The 12,104-nt window shown below is 41.6% G+C and overlaps 7 protein-coding genes across 7 annotated transcripts; 4 read left to right on the top strand and 3 right to left on the bottom strand.

Annotated features, from left to right (window-relative positions):
* Positions 1-110: 110 nt before the first annotated feature.
* LOC108040399 (stress-associated endoplasmic reticulum protein 2) lies at positions 111-1,368 on the top strand. The gene is made up of 3 exons (XM_017117856.2): positions 111-235; positions 363-479; positions 774-1,368. Exons 2-3 carry the CDS (start codon positions 396-398, stop codon positions 882-884), a joined length of 195 nt encoding a protein of 64 aa, XP_016973345.1. The 5' UTR covers positions 111-235; positions 363-395; the 3' UTR covers positions 885-1,368.
* A 96-nt stretch (positions 1,369-1,464) lies between these two features.
* On the top strand, positions 1,465-2,309 carry LOC108040398 (UPF0235 protein C15orf40 homolog). Its single transcript, XM_017117855.2, has one exon. It carries the CDS (start codon positions 1,850-1,852, stop codon positions 2,270-2,272), a length of 423 nt encoding a protein of 140 aa, XP_016973344.1. The 5' UTR covers positions 1,465-1,849; the 3' UTR covers positions 2,273-2,309.
* On the bottom strand, positions 2,306-6,063 carry LOC108040394 (heat shock protein 83). The gene is made up of 2 exons (XM_017117852.2): positions 5,910-6,063; positions 2,306-4,889 (listed from the first exon to the last, which is right to left on the bottom strand). The coding sequence occupies exon 2, from the start codon at positions 4,887-4,889 to the stop codon at positions 2,730-2,732; it is 2,160 nt and encodes a 719-aa protein (XP_016973341.1). The 5' UTR covers positions 5,910-6,063; the 3' UTR covers positions 2,306-2,729.
* Positions 6,064-6,738: 675 nt separating this feature from the next.
* On the top strand, positions 6,739-8,711 carry LOC108040395 (stress response protein NST1). The gene has a single exon (XM_017117853.2). It carries the CDS (start codon positions 6,807-6,809, stop codon positions 8,538-8,540), a length of 1,734 nt encoding a protein of 577 aa, XP_016973342.2. The 5' UTR covers positions 6,739-6,806; the 3' UTR covers positions 8,541-8,711.
* A 68-nt stretch (positions 8,712-8,779) lies between these two features.
* Positions 8,780-9,418, bottom strand: LOC108040397. Its single transcript, XM_017117854.2, has 2 exons — positions 9,339-9,418; positions 8,780-9,263 (listed from the first exon to the last, which is right to left on the bottom strand). Exons 1-2 carry the CDS (start codon positions 9,357-9,359, stop codon positions 8,847-8,849), a joined length of 438 nt encoding a protein of 145 aa, XP_016973343.1. The 5' UTR covers positions 9,360-9,418; the 3' UTR covers positions 8,780-8,846.
* Positions 9,419-9,562: 144 nt separating this feature from the next.
* On the top strand, positions 9,563-11,189 carry LOC108040400 (cell wall integrity and stress response component 4). Its single transcript, XM_044458217.1, has 5 exons — positions 9,563-9,648; positions 9,706-9,918; positions 9,974-10,016; positions 10,117-10,972; positions 11,028-11,189. Exons 1-5 carry the CDS (start codon positions 9,625-9,627, stop codon positions 11,146-11,148), a joined length of 1,257 nt encoding a protein of 418 aa, XP_044314152.1. The 5' UTR covers positions 9,563-9,624; the 3' UTR covers positions 11,149-11,189.
* A 202-nt stretch (positions 11,190-11,391) lies between these two features.
* On the bottom strand, positions 11,392-12,058 carry LOC108040377. The gene is made up of 3 exons (XM_017117832.2): positions 11,863-12,058; positions 11,669-11,808; positions 11,392-11,607 (listed from the first exon to the last, which is right to left on the bottom strand). Exons 1-3 carry the CDS (start codon positions 11,887-11,889, stop codon positions 11,484-11,486), a joined length of 291 nt encoding a protein of 96 aa, XP_016973321.1. The 5' UTR covers positions 11,890-12,058; the 3' UTR covers positions 11,392-11,483.
* Positions 12,059-12,104: the final 46 nt, after the last annotated feature.

The following is a 12,104-nucleotide window of genomic DNA, read 5'->3' as shown; positions in this document are numbered from 1 at the left end:
TATTATTCGGATAATTTTCTTGTGAAAATATTGTGCGCGTTTTACTACAAGCTAAATAAAATGTAATTCTGAAAATATAAAAATGTTTAAAAATAAAATGCAAGTCCAATTCGGAGTGACTTGCCACCCCTGACAGCCATCTAAAGTATCCGCGGCAACCCTTCGCTTGCAGCCCTGGCAGTATACGTGTCGTGTCGTCGCTTTCTCATTCGTTTTGTTATTTTTGGGCTGAAAGGTACGAGTGTTCTGCAGGGCAAATATATAACCACAGCTCGTGCCAATTAAAGTGATCAATTGCACGCAAGCTGCGGCCGAAACAATTGGCATTTCCAATTAACCATAAATTCCGTTTCAATTTCCAGTGCGACTTGTGCTTCACATAAAACACAAAAAATATGGCTCCTCCACAGAGAATGCGCGTCGCCAACGAGAAGGCCAGCAAATATGTGACAATGCGTGGCAATGTACCCAAATCCTCGGTAAGTTTTCGATTTGAAATGGTAGTTAAAAGTGCTACTGAGAAGGGAAAGTGGAGACAACGGTAAAAGTAATATCAGAATAAGCCGATAATCAATTGCGAAAAGTGCCACGCCGTCATTGATTTTATTATTGCTCGTGCGTTTGTATGTGTGTGAGGAAGCTGGCCTGTGTGTGTGTTATCGGCAGTTCTAAAAATTGATTACACGTTTCCACTAATTCCTATCTCTAAATGCAATATACCCACAAACTCGAGTCACAAGTTAAAGCTAATCTCTCCAATTTTCTCTTTATAGAAAACGAAAGAGGGTCAATATCCCGTGGGACCTTGGCTCCTGGCGCTTTTCATCTTTGTGGTCTGCGGCTCTGCCATTTTCCAGATCATTCAGTCGATACGCGCCGCGTAAGGAAACCCTACTCCATAACACCCACAAAAGAGCAGCCGCATCTGGAGGAAGATAATAGACCCTTCCGGAACCTCCACTTGCTACTTCTATAACCTTTCCTAGCTGAATAGATCCTGGCAAAATGTGCAACCTGAGGATGACCCCAAATAACTCGGCTTTCCAGTTCGATTTGTGTCTGCAATATCTTTACTTCTATAAAACACATACAAAATTTAAGTCCATTTAACGCATTTTGCATTAATTAGTTTAACTGTAAGCTCTGCAATGTGCATTCCTGCAATTCTCTCCTAAAAACACTCACACAACAAAATAACTGAATGATCATGAGATCATTTTATAGGCGATAAATGCATTTTTAAGATGCTTCTCGATGCAGTTTTAAATAGTGCAAAATGTTAAAGCGTTGTTTTCTAATGCAAAGACGAGTAGAGAAGAAACTATGAGTACATAACAATGAGGAATATATGATAATTTTTTTACCTAATCAAATTTGGTTTTAATTGTTAAATGGGGGGATTTTGGTTCAACAGAGACATATTGAAGAAATCCAAATATATGCACAAGTTTATAAAAACAAAGTACCCTCTTTCAGAACAAGTTAATAAACAGCGATATGTGAAATTTGACATAATTGATCTAAATAGTGGTAGATTAAAGAATGTTATATATTTTTTTATTCTAAAATTGTATATCTTATGCTCGAAGGAATAAATTTATTTTTCAAGAACCTAGCACAGAAATAGTATACTTGGGTTAAAATAAATTTTGTTTGGGATATAAAATTCCCGTTATTTTATAAAATACTGGGTTTCTCACGCACGAAGTGCTGTCATCCCTACTTTTACTACACCCTGGATATACCAATGAAACAGCTGATTGATGCCGAAGACAACGCGAATAAGCTAAAATTCTGATTAAAATGAATTTAAATTTAAAAATTAAATAGACTATTTAACAAAAAGTTCATGCGCCGCCTGTTCACATCGGTCATCGCCCAAAAAATGTCGAAAAACAAGGGAAAATCAAAGGCAACTGCTGAAAGTGCGAAAACCGATGCGAAATCCACGCCGGCTAAGGAAGTCAGTCCGATTTCAATGGACAAAAGCGGGAATATATGCATACAAATACTTGCCAAGCCGGGAGCCAAGCAGAATGGAATCACTGGGATTGGCCTGGAGGGCGTGGGCGTCCAAATAGCAGCGCCTCCAAGCGAGGGAGAAGCCAACGCGGAACTCGTCAAGTATCTCTCGAAAGTTCTTGGTCTCCGAAAGAGCGATGTATCTCTAGACAAGGGATCTCGATCTCGCAACAAAATAATACTGATCAGCAAGGGAGTATCCACAGTGGAGGCCATTCAGCAATTGCTTCAGAAAGAATCTGAATCATAAGGACTTTCCCCCGAATAAATTCGCATTTACAAATTGATTTTTAAAACGCATTTGTTTGTTTATTTGGTTGGTTGTTTTTTTATGTTTATCATCGATCGGGTCATTAAACCTTAATTATACATTTACTCCATTCTTTATATAGCTATATCAACTAGAGCGCGTATGTAGTCTTTAGTTTTATACATAAATTACTTGGATTCTAAATTAGAAGTTCTTACGACGACTACTGCTTTTGAATGTTTTTGCGGGAACCTAACCATTTTACGAGTTATTCTTGTTTGTTTATGAGTTAAGCGTATGTTTTGTCGCATACAACGCGGCTAATGTTAATGGGAATACAAAATTTAACTCGGCGGTAGTAAACTAAGTACAAAAGTTCGAAACGCAAGTAAATTGTGTATGTGAATGCGAGTGATTGGATGAATTTTGGTTGGGGGCTTGTTTAGATGGTGATAGTTTAATCGACCTCCTCCATGTGGGAAGCGTCCTCGGTGTCCTCAACCAGCGAGGGAGCATCTCCGGCGCTCTGAGCATCCTCGGTGGTCATTGGCTCATCCTCGTCGATGCCCAAGCCCAGCTTGATCATGCGGTAGATGCGGCTGGCGTGCACCTGGGGACTGTCCAGCGAGAATCCAGAGGAAAGCAGCGAGGTCTCGAACAGTAGGATGACCAGATCCTTGACGGCTTTGTCGTTCTTGTCGGCATCGGCCTTCTGGCGCAGAGTCTCCACGATCGGGTGATCGGGGTTGATCTCCAGCTGCTTCTTGCCGGCCATGTAACCCATGGTGGCGGTGTCACGCAACGCCTGGGCCTTCATGATGCGCTCCATGTTGGCAGACCAGCCGAACTGCGAGGTGACGATGCAGCAGGGCGAGTCAACCAGACGGTTGGACACCACTACCTTCTCGACCTTGTTGTCCAGAATGGACTTCATCAGCTTGCACAGACCCTCAAACTTGGCCTTGTCCTCCTCGCGCTTCTGCTTCTCGGTCTCATCCTCGGGCAGCTCCAGACCCTCCTTGGTGACGGAGACCAGCTGCTTGCCCTTGTACTCCTTCAAGTGCTGGATGACGTACTCGTCGATGGGCTCGGTCATGTAGACCACCTCGAATCCGCGCACCTTGACGCGCTCCACGAAGGCAGAGTTGCTAACCTGGTCCTTGGACTCGCCGGTGATGAAGTAGATGTGCTTCTGGCTCTCCTTCATGCGCGACACGTAGTCAGACAAGGAGCAGAAGTCGTCTCCGGATGCGGAGGTGTGGAAGCGCAGGAAATCGGCCAGCTTGGCGCGGTTGTTGCTGTCCTCGTGCACGCCCAACTTCAGGTTCTTGCTGAACTGGTCGTAGAACTTCTTGTAGTTCTCCTTGTCCTCGGTGAGCTCCTCGATCAGCTCCATGGTCTTCTTCACGAGATTCTTGCGAATCACCTTCAGCACCTTGTTCTGCTGCAACATCTCACGCGAGATGTTGAGGGGCAGATCCTCGGAGTCGACCACTCCCTTGATGAAGTTCAAGTACTCGGGGATGAGGTCCTCGCAGTTGTCCATGATGAAGACACGGCGCACGTACAGCTTGATGTTGTTGCGCTTCTTCTGGTTCTCGAAGAGATCGAAGGGCGTACGACGGGGAATGAAGAGCAGAGCACGGAACTCCAGCTGTCCCTCCACGGAGAAGTGCTTGACGGCCAAATGGTCCTCCCAGTCGTTGGTCAGGGACTTGTAGAACTCGCCGTACTCCTCCTGGGAGATATCATCGGGGTTGCGGGTCCAGATGGGCTTGGTCTTGTTCAGCTCCTCATCCTCGGTGTACTTCTCCTTGATGGTCTTCTTCTTCTTGGCGTCCTTGTCCTTCTTGTCGGCATCCTCATCCTCGCCAACATCCTCGATCTTGGGCTCATCGGTGTCCATCTCCTTCTTCGCCTCATCGCCCTCCTTCTTCTCATCATCAGCCTCATCATCGCTGACTTCCTTCTCGCGCTCCTTCTCCACCAGCAATTTGATGGGGTAGCCGATGAACTGGGAGTGCTTGTTGACAATCTCCTTGATCTTGCTCTCCTCCAGATAGTCGGTCTGATCCTCCTTGATGTACAACACGATCTTGGTGCCGCGGCCCAGGGGCTCAGAGTTGTCCTCACGAACGGTGAAGGAGCCTCCGGCGGAGGACTCCCACACGTACTGCTCGTCATCGTTGTTCTTCGAGGTGACCGTCACCTTATCGGCGACCAGGTAGGCGGAGTAGAAACCCACACCAAACTGACCAATCATGGAAATATCGGCACCGGCCTGCAGAGCCTCCATGAAGGCTTTGGTTCCAGACTTGGCAATGGTGCCCAGGTTGTTGACCAGATCGGACTTGGTCATGCCGATACCGGTATCGATGATGGTCAGTGTGCCGGCCGTCTTGTTCGGGATCAGCTTGATGTACAGCTCCTTTCCGGAGTCCAGTTTGCTGGGATCGGTCAGGGACTCATAGCGGATCTTGTCCAGAGCATCGGAGGCGTTTGAGATCAACTCACGCAGGAAGATCTCCTTGTTCGAGTAGAATGTATTGATGATCAAGGACATCAGCTGAGCGATCTCAGCCTGGAAGGCGAAGGTCTCTGTTTTCTCTTCCGGCATCTGGAAAGGATTTGGAAAAAGGAGGGTTGAATTAGTTACTGTCGGTTGGTGGAAAGAAAATGCAGCTGCATTTTTAGCAGCTGCTCTTTGGTTTGCCCTTCTTCCCCCTTATTCCTCGCTCTTTTTCACCACCACATCCACATGGTTCATTTAACATGCGCATACACAAAAACAGCGGGGGTCAAAATAATAGCACTTTGGTAACTACGCATTAATTTAGTTAGTAATTTATTTTCTGTCGATTTAAGCATTTAACAAAAGAATTTGAACAAAGAAACAAAAATGTCTGTATGGATGTTCATAGAAGGCGTTTTTTGCGTACCATAAACTGAGATTACTTAGCCACTCGTTGCAAGTTTACCCTTTTCTAGAATGTTCGTTTCTATATTTCCCACCCCGGCTGTATCTACACGTGTCTGGTATTGCATATTATAAAATCGAGCATAACCAAAAGTTAGTAGTTGAAAACTTATAGAAACCGGGAAAAATAATCTCCCTGGCAACAGTTATTAAAATTAAACAAATTGAATTAATAACCAGGATCTTATCAATATTTTTCACAGACTGACGCCGCAATTTTAATTCAACTATTGCTCATTCACTTTTATATGTATAGCGTGTTCATTTATTGAGTAAAAATGCAAATGCAAAAAAAATTCGAAGTGTTAATTAAGGAGAGTAATTTATAATTAGTCAGCCTATTTGGAATACTGTTTAATTCATGTTCTTGGAAAAGACCATTCGATTCTAGAAAATTCTCTAGGGGAAAAAAAAAGTACCGGCATTTTTTTTTGATTGTCTGCACGTTGAGTCACCCTTAAAAAAAGTGATATTTAATATTTATGACAATAAAACCCTTATGTATTCAATTAAAAACGCGAACATCTTGCATACTTGGTTTCTAGAACTTTTAAATCAATATTTCGCATTTGGGTCAAGAACATTCGAGATGCACAAATTCACTTGCTTGCCATTTTCATTGATAAATTTATAATTAACTTATTTTTTGGGATTACTCACCTTGTATGTATGTTTTTCGTTCTATTCACAGAATAAAGGTAAAAATATAAAAATTTTTACTTTGCGTTGTGCAGAATGGGAAATTCACAAAACTTTCAGACGCTGACGACGCGCACCGCACGAAATTTTTTTAAGACTCAAACCGGCATTTGACGCGCCACTGCTTTTATAGAGAAAACCGCCCCAGCACCGAAAATTCTAGACGCTTCTAGAGATTTCCAGACGCCAGGGATACAATATCCGGTTGACAGTACTCCGCGTTTTTACGTTCAGTGTTGTAAGCAGAACGAAAAGTGCGCAACCTGTGCGGGCGGATTCAAATATTAAACTGACTAGGTTTTTAGTTGAAGTTCATCTGAATAGTCGGAGTTTTTAAACACAGCCTTCTAGGTTTGTTTATTTTATTATTATTGGCAATCATAATGGCCTACTAGGTGTTGTCTACAATGTACTCTATTTAATATTCGCAAAAAAAATTTTTTTTTATATTATTATTATTTCTTGGACTATTAACATTGATTTTTAAAATCTGTAAGCAAAGATAAAATTTTATGCCAATATATTTATTTTTTAAATCTGTAATCAAATATATAAAGTTATTTTTCAACATTATGAAGAATTAATTCGTGTTAAGATTAAATAATGTTTATAAGAAATGTTTTATAATAAGACTTGCAGACGGTATTACTTATGTTAAATGTGAAAAGCATTTTGTTAAAGTTTGGTCTTTTATATAACTTTAAAGTTAAAACGTTATAATCTAATTTTAATATTCAATTTAAATTTTCTCAATTCTCCCGCTATATTGGTGGGTCCTATCGATAACTGCAGCTGACTTCAACTTTGCCACCACTGGCAATAATATAAAATATTTCAGGATTTGTTTATGTTTAAACTATGGGCGGCACTAAATGTGTTTTTCGAGATTGTCCGGTGGGTTCAAACCGTTATCCTAGCATGCACTTCTTCAAGTTCCCGGTTAAAGATCCAAAGAGGTTGAAGGACTGGGTGAGATATTGTGGAAACTCTGATGTTTCAAATGCGCCAGTGGCCAAACTGGCAGGAAAAACTGTGTGTGCCCGGCATTTTCGCGCCGAGTCCTTCATGAACTACAAAATGGACAGACTTATTCCCATGCAGACTCCTACTTTGCTGAGGATTAACCGGGATCTGGCCCTGGACTTGGAGAATCTCGACCAGAACGGAGAGGCACTCCTCGTCAAGCTGAAGCCTCCAACGCAAACACATCTCATACCGCCCAAGGACTTCGAGTGTCCCTTGGGATTCGTGGACGATGATGAGAATCATGCCCAGAACGTGGAGGTTACCAGGAAACAAACTGGAATCGACTTGGATCAGAGGATTGAGCAGGACATGAATGAGATGATAGAAGACGAAGACGAAGACAAGGAACCACACGAAAAGCAAACTGCAATCCCGTTGAATATAAATGAGGAGGAGGAACAGCCACCGGTGGAGGATGATGCGGAGGAGGAACAGGAGCAGTGTTCTCTGTCCGAGGAGGAGAATTCCACCCAGAATCCCACAACTAGCAGTACTTCGGTTATGCCTCAAAACATTTTAAATATAATTAATCAATTGCAGCCATCATTAGGTATAAAATTGATAAAAAGGCCTGTGGAGATTGAAACCATAACTGAGATTAACCTAGCTCTGGGTGAAAATCAGCCAACAAAAGAGCAGACTGAAGATTTGACCAAGAGACAGATGACGCCAAAGGAGGAAGACAAGAATATTAAACTAAGAAGTAAAATTCGGGAGGTAATCAATAATCCAAAGGTTCCCGAGCAATCCCAAAAAAAAATTGTCCAAATTAAGTATGTGGATATGCCAAAGAACGAGGTTGGGAAACGTGAGATGCAAAAGAAGGAATTAGTTCGGACTGAAAAGCAAACTCCCAAGGAGCAGGCCAAGAAACGAAAGCTATCTGAAGAGACACACATGACAAAAAATGTCACAAGAACTGGGAATGATTTGGAAGTTAATCCGAACCAGCATCGGCAGGAAATAATCAGAAGTAAAAGGAAGGTACCACAGAAACCCGCAGATGCTAACCCCCACAACCCAAATCCTAACCAAGAAAGGCAGCCTCACGAGCAGGTTTTGAAAACTGTATCTCCATGTTTCTCAAACCTGGACGAGAGTGTGGAAGTTAGTAGTGAAAGTGAGAATGAAGCTGCACCAGTAAAAAAATCCCCCTCCGAAGTTGAAAAGCTGATTCAGGATTACAACCAACTGAAAACCGAGTTTGACAAAATGTCGGAGGAGAATGCTAAACTAAAACGACTGCAGGCCGAACCGCCAAAAGCACCTCCTCCCATTAAGCCCGCAACAAACTCCTTGACCAAACCCCAGCTTTATATTGCCATAAAGAAGTACCTGGGACCCACGATGGCCGCCCTACTTCGCATGGAAATGTTCGGGGGATCCGAGGACCGCACCTGGAAGGATGACGAGCGGGAATTTGCCATGGAGCTAGTGCAACTGGGCGATGAGGTCTACAAGTACTGCTGCGACGAGTGGCGCTTCAGATTGCCCTCGCTGCGAACTGCCCGCTCCTGGCTGGAGAAAAGACAAACAGAAGATGTTGACGACTTTCTCGATTTATAACTGTTATCTGCAGCTAGTGATTTAATTTAATCAATCAGGGAATAATATTCTAGGTAACTTAATTAAACTTACATTTATACTTTATTTACATTTATTATAGAATAATCCTTTATTTGTTCGTATCGGTTAAGACGTAAACAAAGCAAACCCATTTTAAACTCATTTAAAAATTAAGAACTTTTGTATAAGTTCAGTTTTAAATTTTTAGTTTAATTTCAAATGAAATATAATATTTTACTTGTGTAACCAACAGCTTTGTATTTTTAATGGGGTTACTTTAGAAATGTTAATATTAAAAATCCGCTGTTAATTTAAGTGGCAAATGATGGAATCATCGGTGGCCTTGGTCACGCAAATTTCCTGGGAGGAGGCGTCGCAGAAGTAACCATCTGGGCAGCTTCCCGTGACATTTGTGGGCGTGATGGCTCCAAAGCAGAACGCGAATGTGGAGCGGGAGGTGCAGGCGAAGGTATAATTTGGAGCGCACTGGCCACAGCTGTCCGTATCGCCACAGCTGGCTGGAGTCTCACTCCGCTGAAAGCAGATCACGGGCTGATCCGTGCACACCAGGCCATCGGTGCAGATGAAGGTCTGATTGGTGTTGGGCTGAGTGCCACCGAAGCACAAATTATATGCGGTCTGGTTGATGCAGGACGCTCCATTCGATTGGCACACATTACAGTCTGCCTGGATCCAAACGATTGGCAAAGCCACCAGGAGAAACTGAAATTATATATAATTAAAAAAATTTTTTTTTTATATATTAAAAACGAAATAATAAGGATTTTTAAAACGTACCAATGACAACAATTTGTACATCTTGACAGCTTAATGGATCTTCTGCGAATGATCGGGCACCTGGAGCTTAGTCTTATTTGTACATTTTGGCAGCAGTGCCGAATTTGTTCTATGGCATCGTAAAATTTCGGAGCCTTGGGTAATAAGAATAGCAAGTTATCTTTTTATGGGCGCTAAGCAAACGCTAACTGAGGGTGTGGAACAGCTTAGTCTCCTATAAAGAGAATTGGCACCATGATGGCCAGCCATCACAAGTGAATTGCTCTTTCCCGCAAACAGACAAAACATGATCGCAAATGTACCGCTAAAGGTGAGTCAAATGTATGGTAAGCCCGAAGAAAGTGACCCATTTCCCTGGTGATTTCAGCTCTTCCTGATAGTGTGGATTTCGGGAAGGGTTCGTGGACAATCCGTTTGTTCCGATTGTTCCTCGACAAATGGACAATATGCGTGTATCAATGAAACCTCCTATGGTTTTTGCTTTGACCAAGGTGCTGTGGATGAAAGTGCGGTGCAGAATTGTCGGGATGGATATTACTGCGTCCTGCAGGGATTCTGTGCAGTCATGGATTCGTCAGAAGTGAGACCTAGTTAGCTCTGGGAAGATTCGCCAATTATCACATTTTTTTTCACAGCCGGCTTGTGTCCCAGATGTTTTTACGACCACAACGGATATAGGTTGGTAAATATAACATATATTGGTAAATATAACACTTTTGGGTTAACTTTATGGGTTTATTGCCCACGGTTTTATTTATCTTGCACTTTTAACTCGAAGATTCGACAACCGAATTGAGTACCCTGGAAACCACTGAGTCCACTACAATCGATACGACGGAATCTACAGTGACCACAGAAACTCCGACAATAGATACTTCGGAGTCTACAGTTACCACGGATTCAGGTACTTCTGGATTAACAACAGATACTAGTACTCAAGAAAATACGGAATCTACAGTTGTTACCACATTCACGACCGACTCGAGTTCTCAGAAAACGGAAACCACAGAAACCTCGACTGATTCTAGTACTCTCGAAACCTCGGAATCTACAGTAACCGAAACTTCCATAGCCTCAGAATCTACAACTAGTGTTTTTTCGACCGATTCAAGTACTTCTGTTTTTACCACAGATTCCAGTACTACTGCTGCATCTACAACCGATTCGAGCACCACAGAAACCTCGACAGATTCAACTACTTCTGAAATTACTACGGACTCGAGTACAATGGAATGTTCTGAGTCAACAGTAACAGAAACTTCCACAACCCCGACTACCACTGATTTTACTACATCTGAATTTACAACGGATTCAAGTACTAAGGAAACCACGGAGCCTACAGTGACGGAGACCTCTACACCACTGATTACTACACCAGTAATTACTACACCAGTAATTACTACAGAATCAAGTACAGATTCTACCACATCTGATATTACATCAGATCCTAGTACTTCTGCTAATACAACAGATTTCAGTACACTACCCACAACATTTGAACCATCAACTCAATCAGCCAGCACTAGTACTCCGAGTACAACCACAGTGTCTTCGGAAATAGATCCGAACGACTATTGTGCAGAGTTAAGGACCAAAGGATACATTCGAGTTGAGACAGATACAACATGCCGAATGCAAGTATACATATTATCTTTTATAATAATTATTCATATGAGTTTGAATTTGTAGGTATGTCTACTGCTATAAATTGAGCCAAGATTACCTCGGTTGGTTATATTATTGCAACACGAATCAATACTATAATTCAGATACAGAAGCATGTCAGCCCACACGACCAAGCAATTGCTAATTGAAAGGAATTTACAAGAGATTGGTGTCTACTATTCCCATCACTTCCGGCTACGTATTTTGCACATTAAAGATTGTGTTTTACTTATTTATTACACTGAAAATGTGTATTTATTTGAAAGCTATATAAAAGACTCCAACATATCCTTTATGTTAAAAAACAATTAAACATGCGTTTTTGATGTTCAAAAATGGGAAATTTGCATTTTTATATTAATAGTATAAAATATTTATAATAATTTAGAGTTCGTAATTTGTTAAATCTATTACACGATGAGTATTATTATTTTTCGTGCAGCAGTCAACTATCCTTTTGTATTTAAAAGTAACTAGAAATCATTCACAACCTTCAGATTTGTTGACACTGCAGAATTTCAATTCGGCATTAAAGTATTGGTTGGTCTTACAGCTTTTAATAAGAGCTCTTGTAGAGCCATCAGCTATATAACAATATATGTAACTGCAAGTAAATTTCCACTTTAGTACTTGTGTTGACTGTATTTTCTAAAAATTGTACTTACGTGGCGCATGTTGAATCGTTTTTGTTTTCAATCATGACAGAACTATCCACTTCCTGACAGGCCTTATTCGCACTCCAAGATTCCGTACTCCGATCATTTAAATTGGGAGCTGGCAATGCAACTAAGCAATGAACCAGGAGCTGTTTGAATTGACTATTAATAACTAGAAAAACGAGGAATCGTTGCATAGTTACCACTGATAAAATAAGAGTCGTCCACATTGTCGGTTTAACCTTGCTTCACTTGTCACACTGAAACCTTGAAGAACCTGAGGGGCCTTTAAATACCGGGAGCATTTAATCTATAGCATCGTTTATCTCTGCATTTAATGTTTATTGCGTAGGTTTATTAATTTGTTTTGTTAGTAATAAATGTATGTATGTATTTTGTTGACAGTCTTTTCAGATATGTGCAAATTTCCATGGAAATACTGAGT

The sequence above is a fragment of the Drosophila rhopaloa genome, unplaced genomic scaffold, assembly GCF_018152115.1.
Source record: "Drosophila rhopaloa isolate 14029-0021.01 unplaced genomic scaffold, ASM1815211v1 contig_163, whole genome shotgun sequence".
In the NCBI taxonomy this organism is placed as follows: domain Eukaryota; kingdom Metazoa; phylum Arthropoda; class Insecta; order Diptera; family Drosophilidae; genus Drosophila; species Drosophila rhopaloa.
Note: the sequence above shows the minus strand (reverse complement) of the source record. Positions and strands in the feature narration are given on the sequence as shown.

What these genes read in the sequence shown, in the direction of transcription:
- LOC108040377 (XM_017117832.2), bottom strand. Translation starts at nt 11,889, where the DNA reads ATGTGGACGACTCTTATTTTATCAGTG. An exon ending in CGACTCTTATTTTATCAGTG is followed by an intron (nt 11,809 to 11,862) that starts GTAACTATGCAA and finishes CAATTCAAACAG; the next exon opens with CTCCTGGTTCATTGCTTAGT. An exon ending in AACGATTCAACATGCGCCAC is followed by an intron (nt 11,608 to 11,668) that starts GTAAGTACAATT and finishes ATTTACTTGCAG; the next exon opens with TTACATATATTGTTATATAG.
- LOC108040399 (XM_017117856.2), top strand. Translation starts at nt 396, where the DNA reads ATGGCTCCTCCACAGAGAATGCGCGTCGCCAACGAGAAGGCCAGCAAA. An exon ending in GCAATGTACCCAAATCCTCG is followed by an intron (nt 480 to 773) that starts GTAAGTTTTCGA and finishes TTCTCTTTATAG; the next exon opens with AAAACGAAAGAGGGTCAATA.
- LOC108040395 (XM_017117853.2), top strand. Translation starts at nt 6,807, where the DNA reads ATGGGCGGCACTAAATGTGTTTTTCGAGATTGTCCGGTGGGTTCAAAC.
- LOC108040398 (XM_017117855.2), top strand. Translation starts at nt 1,850, where the DNA reads ATGCGCCGCCTGTTCACATCGGTCATCGCCCAAAAAATGTCGAAAAAC.
- LOC108040397 (XM_017117854.2), bottom strand. Translation starts at nt 9,359, where the DNA reads ATGTACAAATTGTTGTCATTG. An exon ending in TGTACAAATTGTTGTCATTG is followed by an intron (nt 9,264 to 9,338) that starts GTACGTTTTAAA and finishes ATATAATTTCAG; the next exon opens with TTTCTCCTGGTGGCTTTGCC.
- LOC108040400 (XM_044458217.1), top strand. Translation starts at nt 9,625, where the DNA reads ATGATCGCAAATGTACCGCTAAAG. An exon ending in TCGCAAATGTACCGCTAAAG is followed by an intron (nt 9,649 to 9,705) that starts GTGAGTCAAATG and finishes TGGTGATTTCAG; the next exon opens with CTCTTCCTGATAGTGTGGAT. An exon ending in TACGACCACAACGGATATAG is followed by an intron (nt 10,017 to 10,116) that starts GTTGGTAAATAT and finishes TTTAACTCGAAG; the next exon opens with ATTCGACAACCGAATTGAGT.
- LOC108040394 (XM_017117852.2), bottom strand. Translation starts at nt 4,889, where the DNA reads ATGCCGGAAGAGAAAACAGAGACCTTCGCCTTCCAGGCTGAGATCGCT.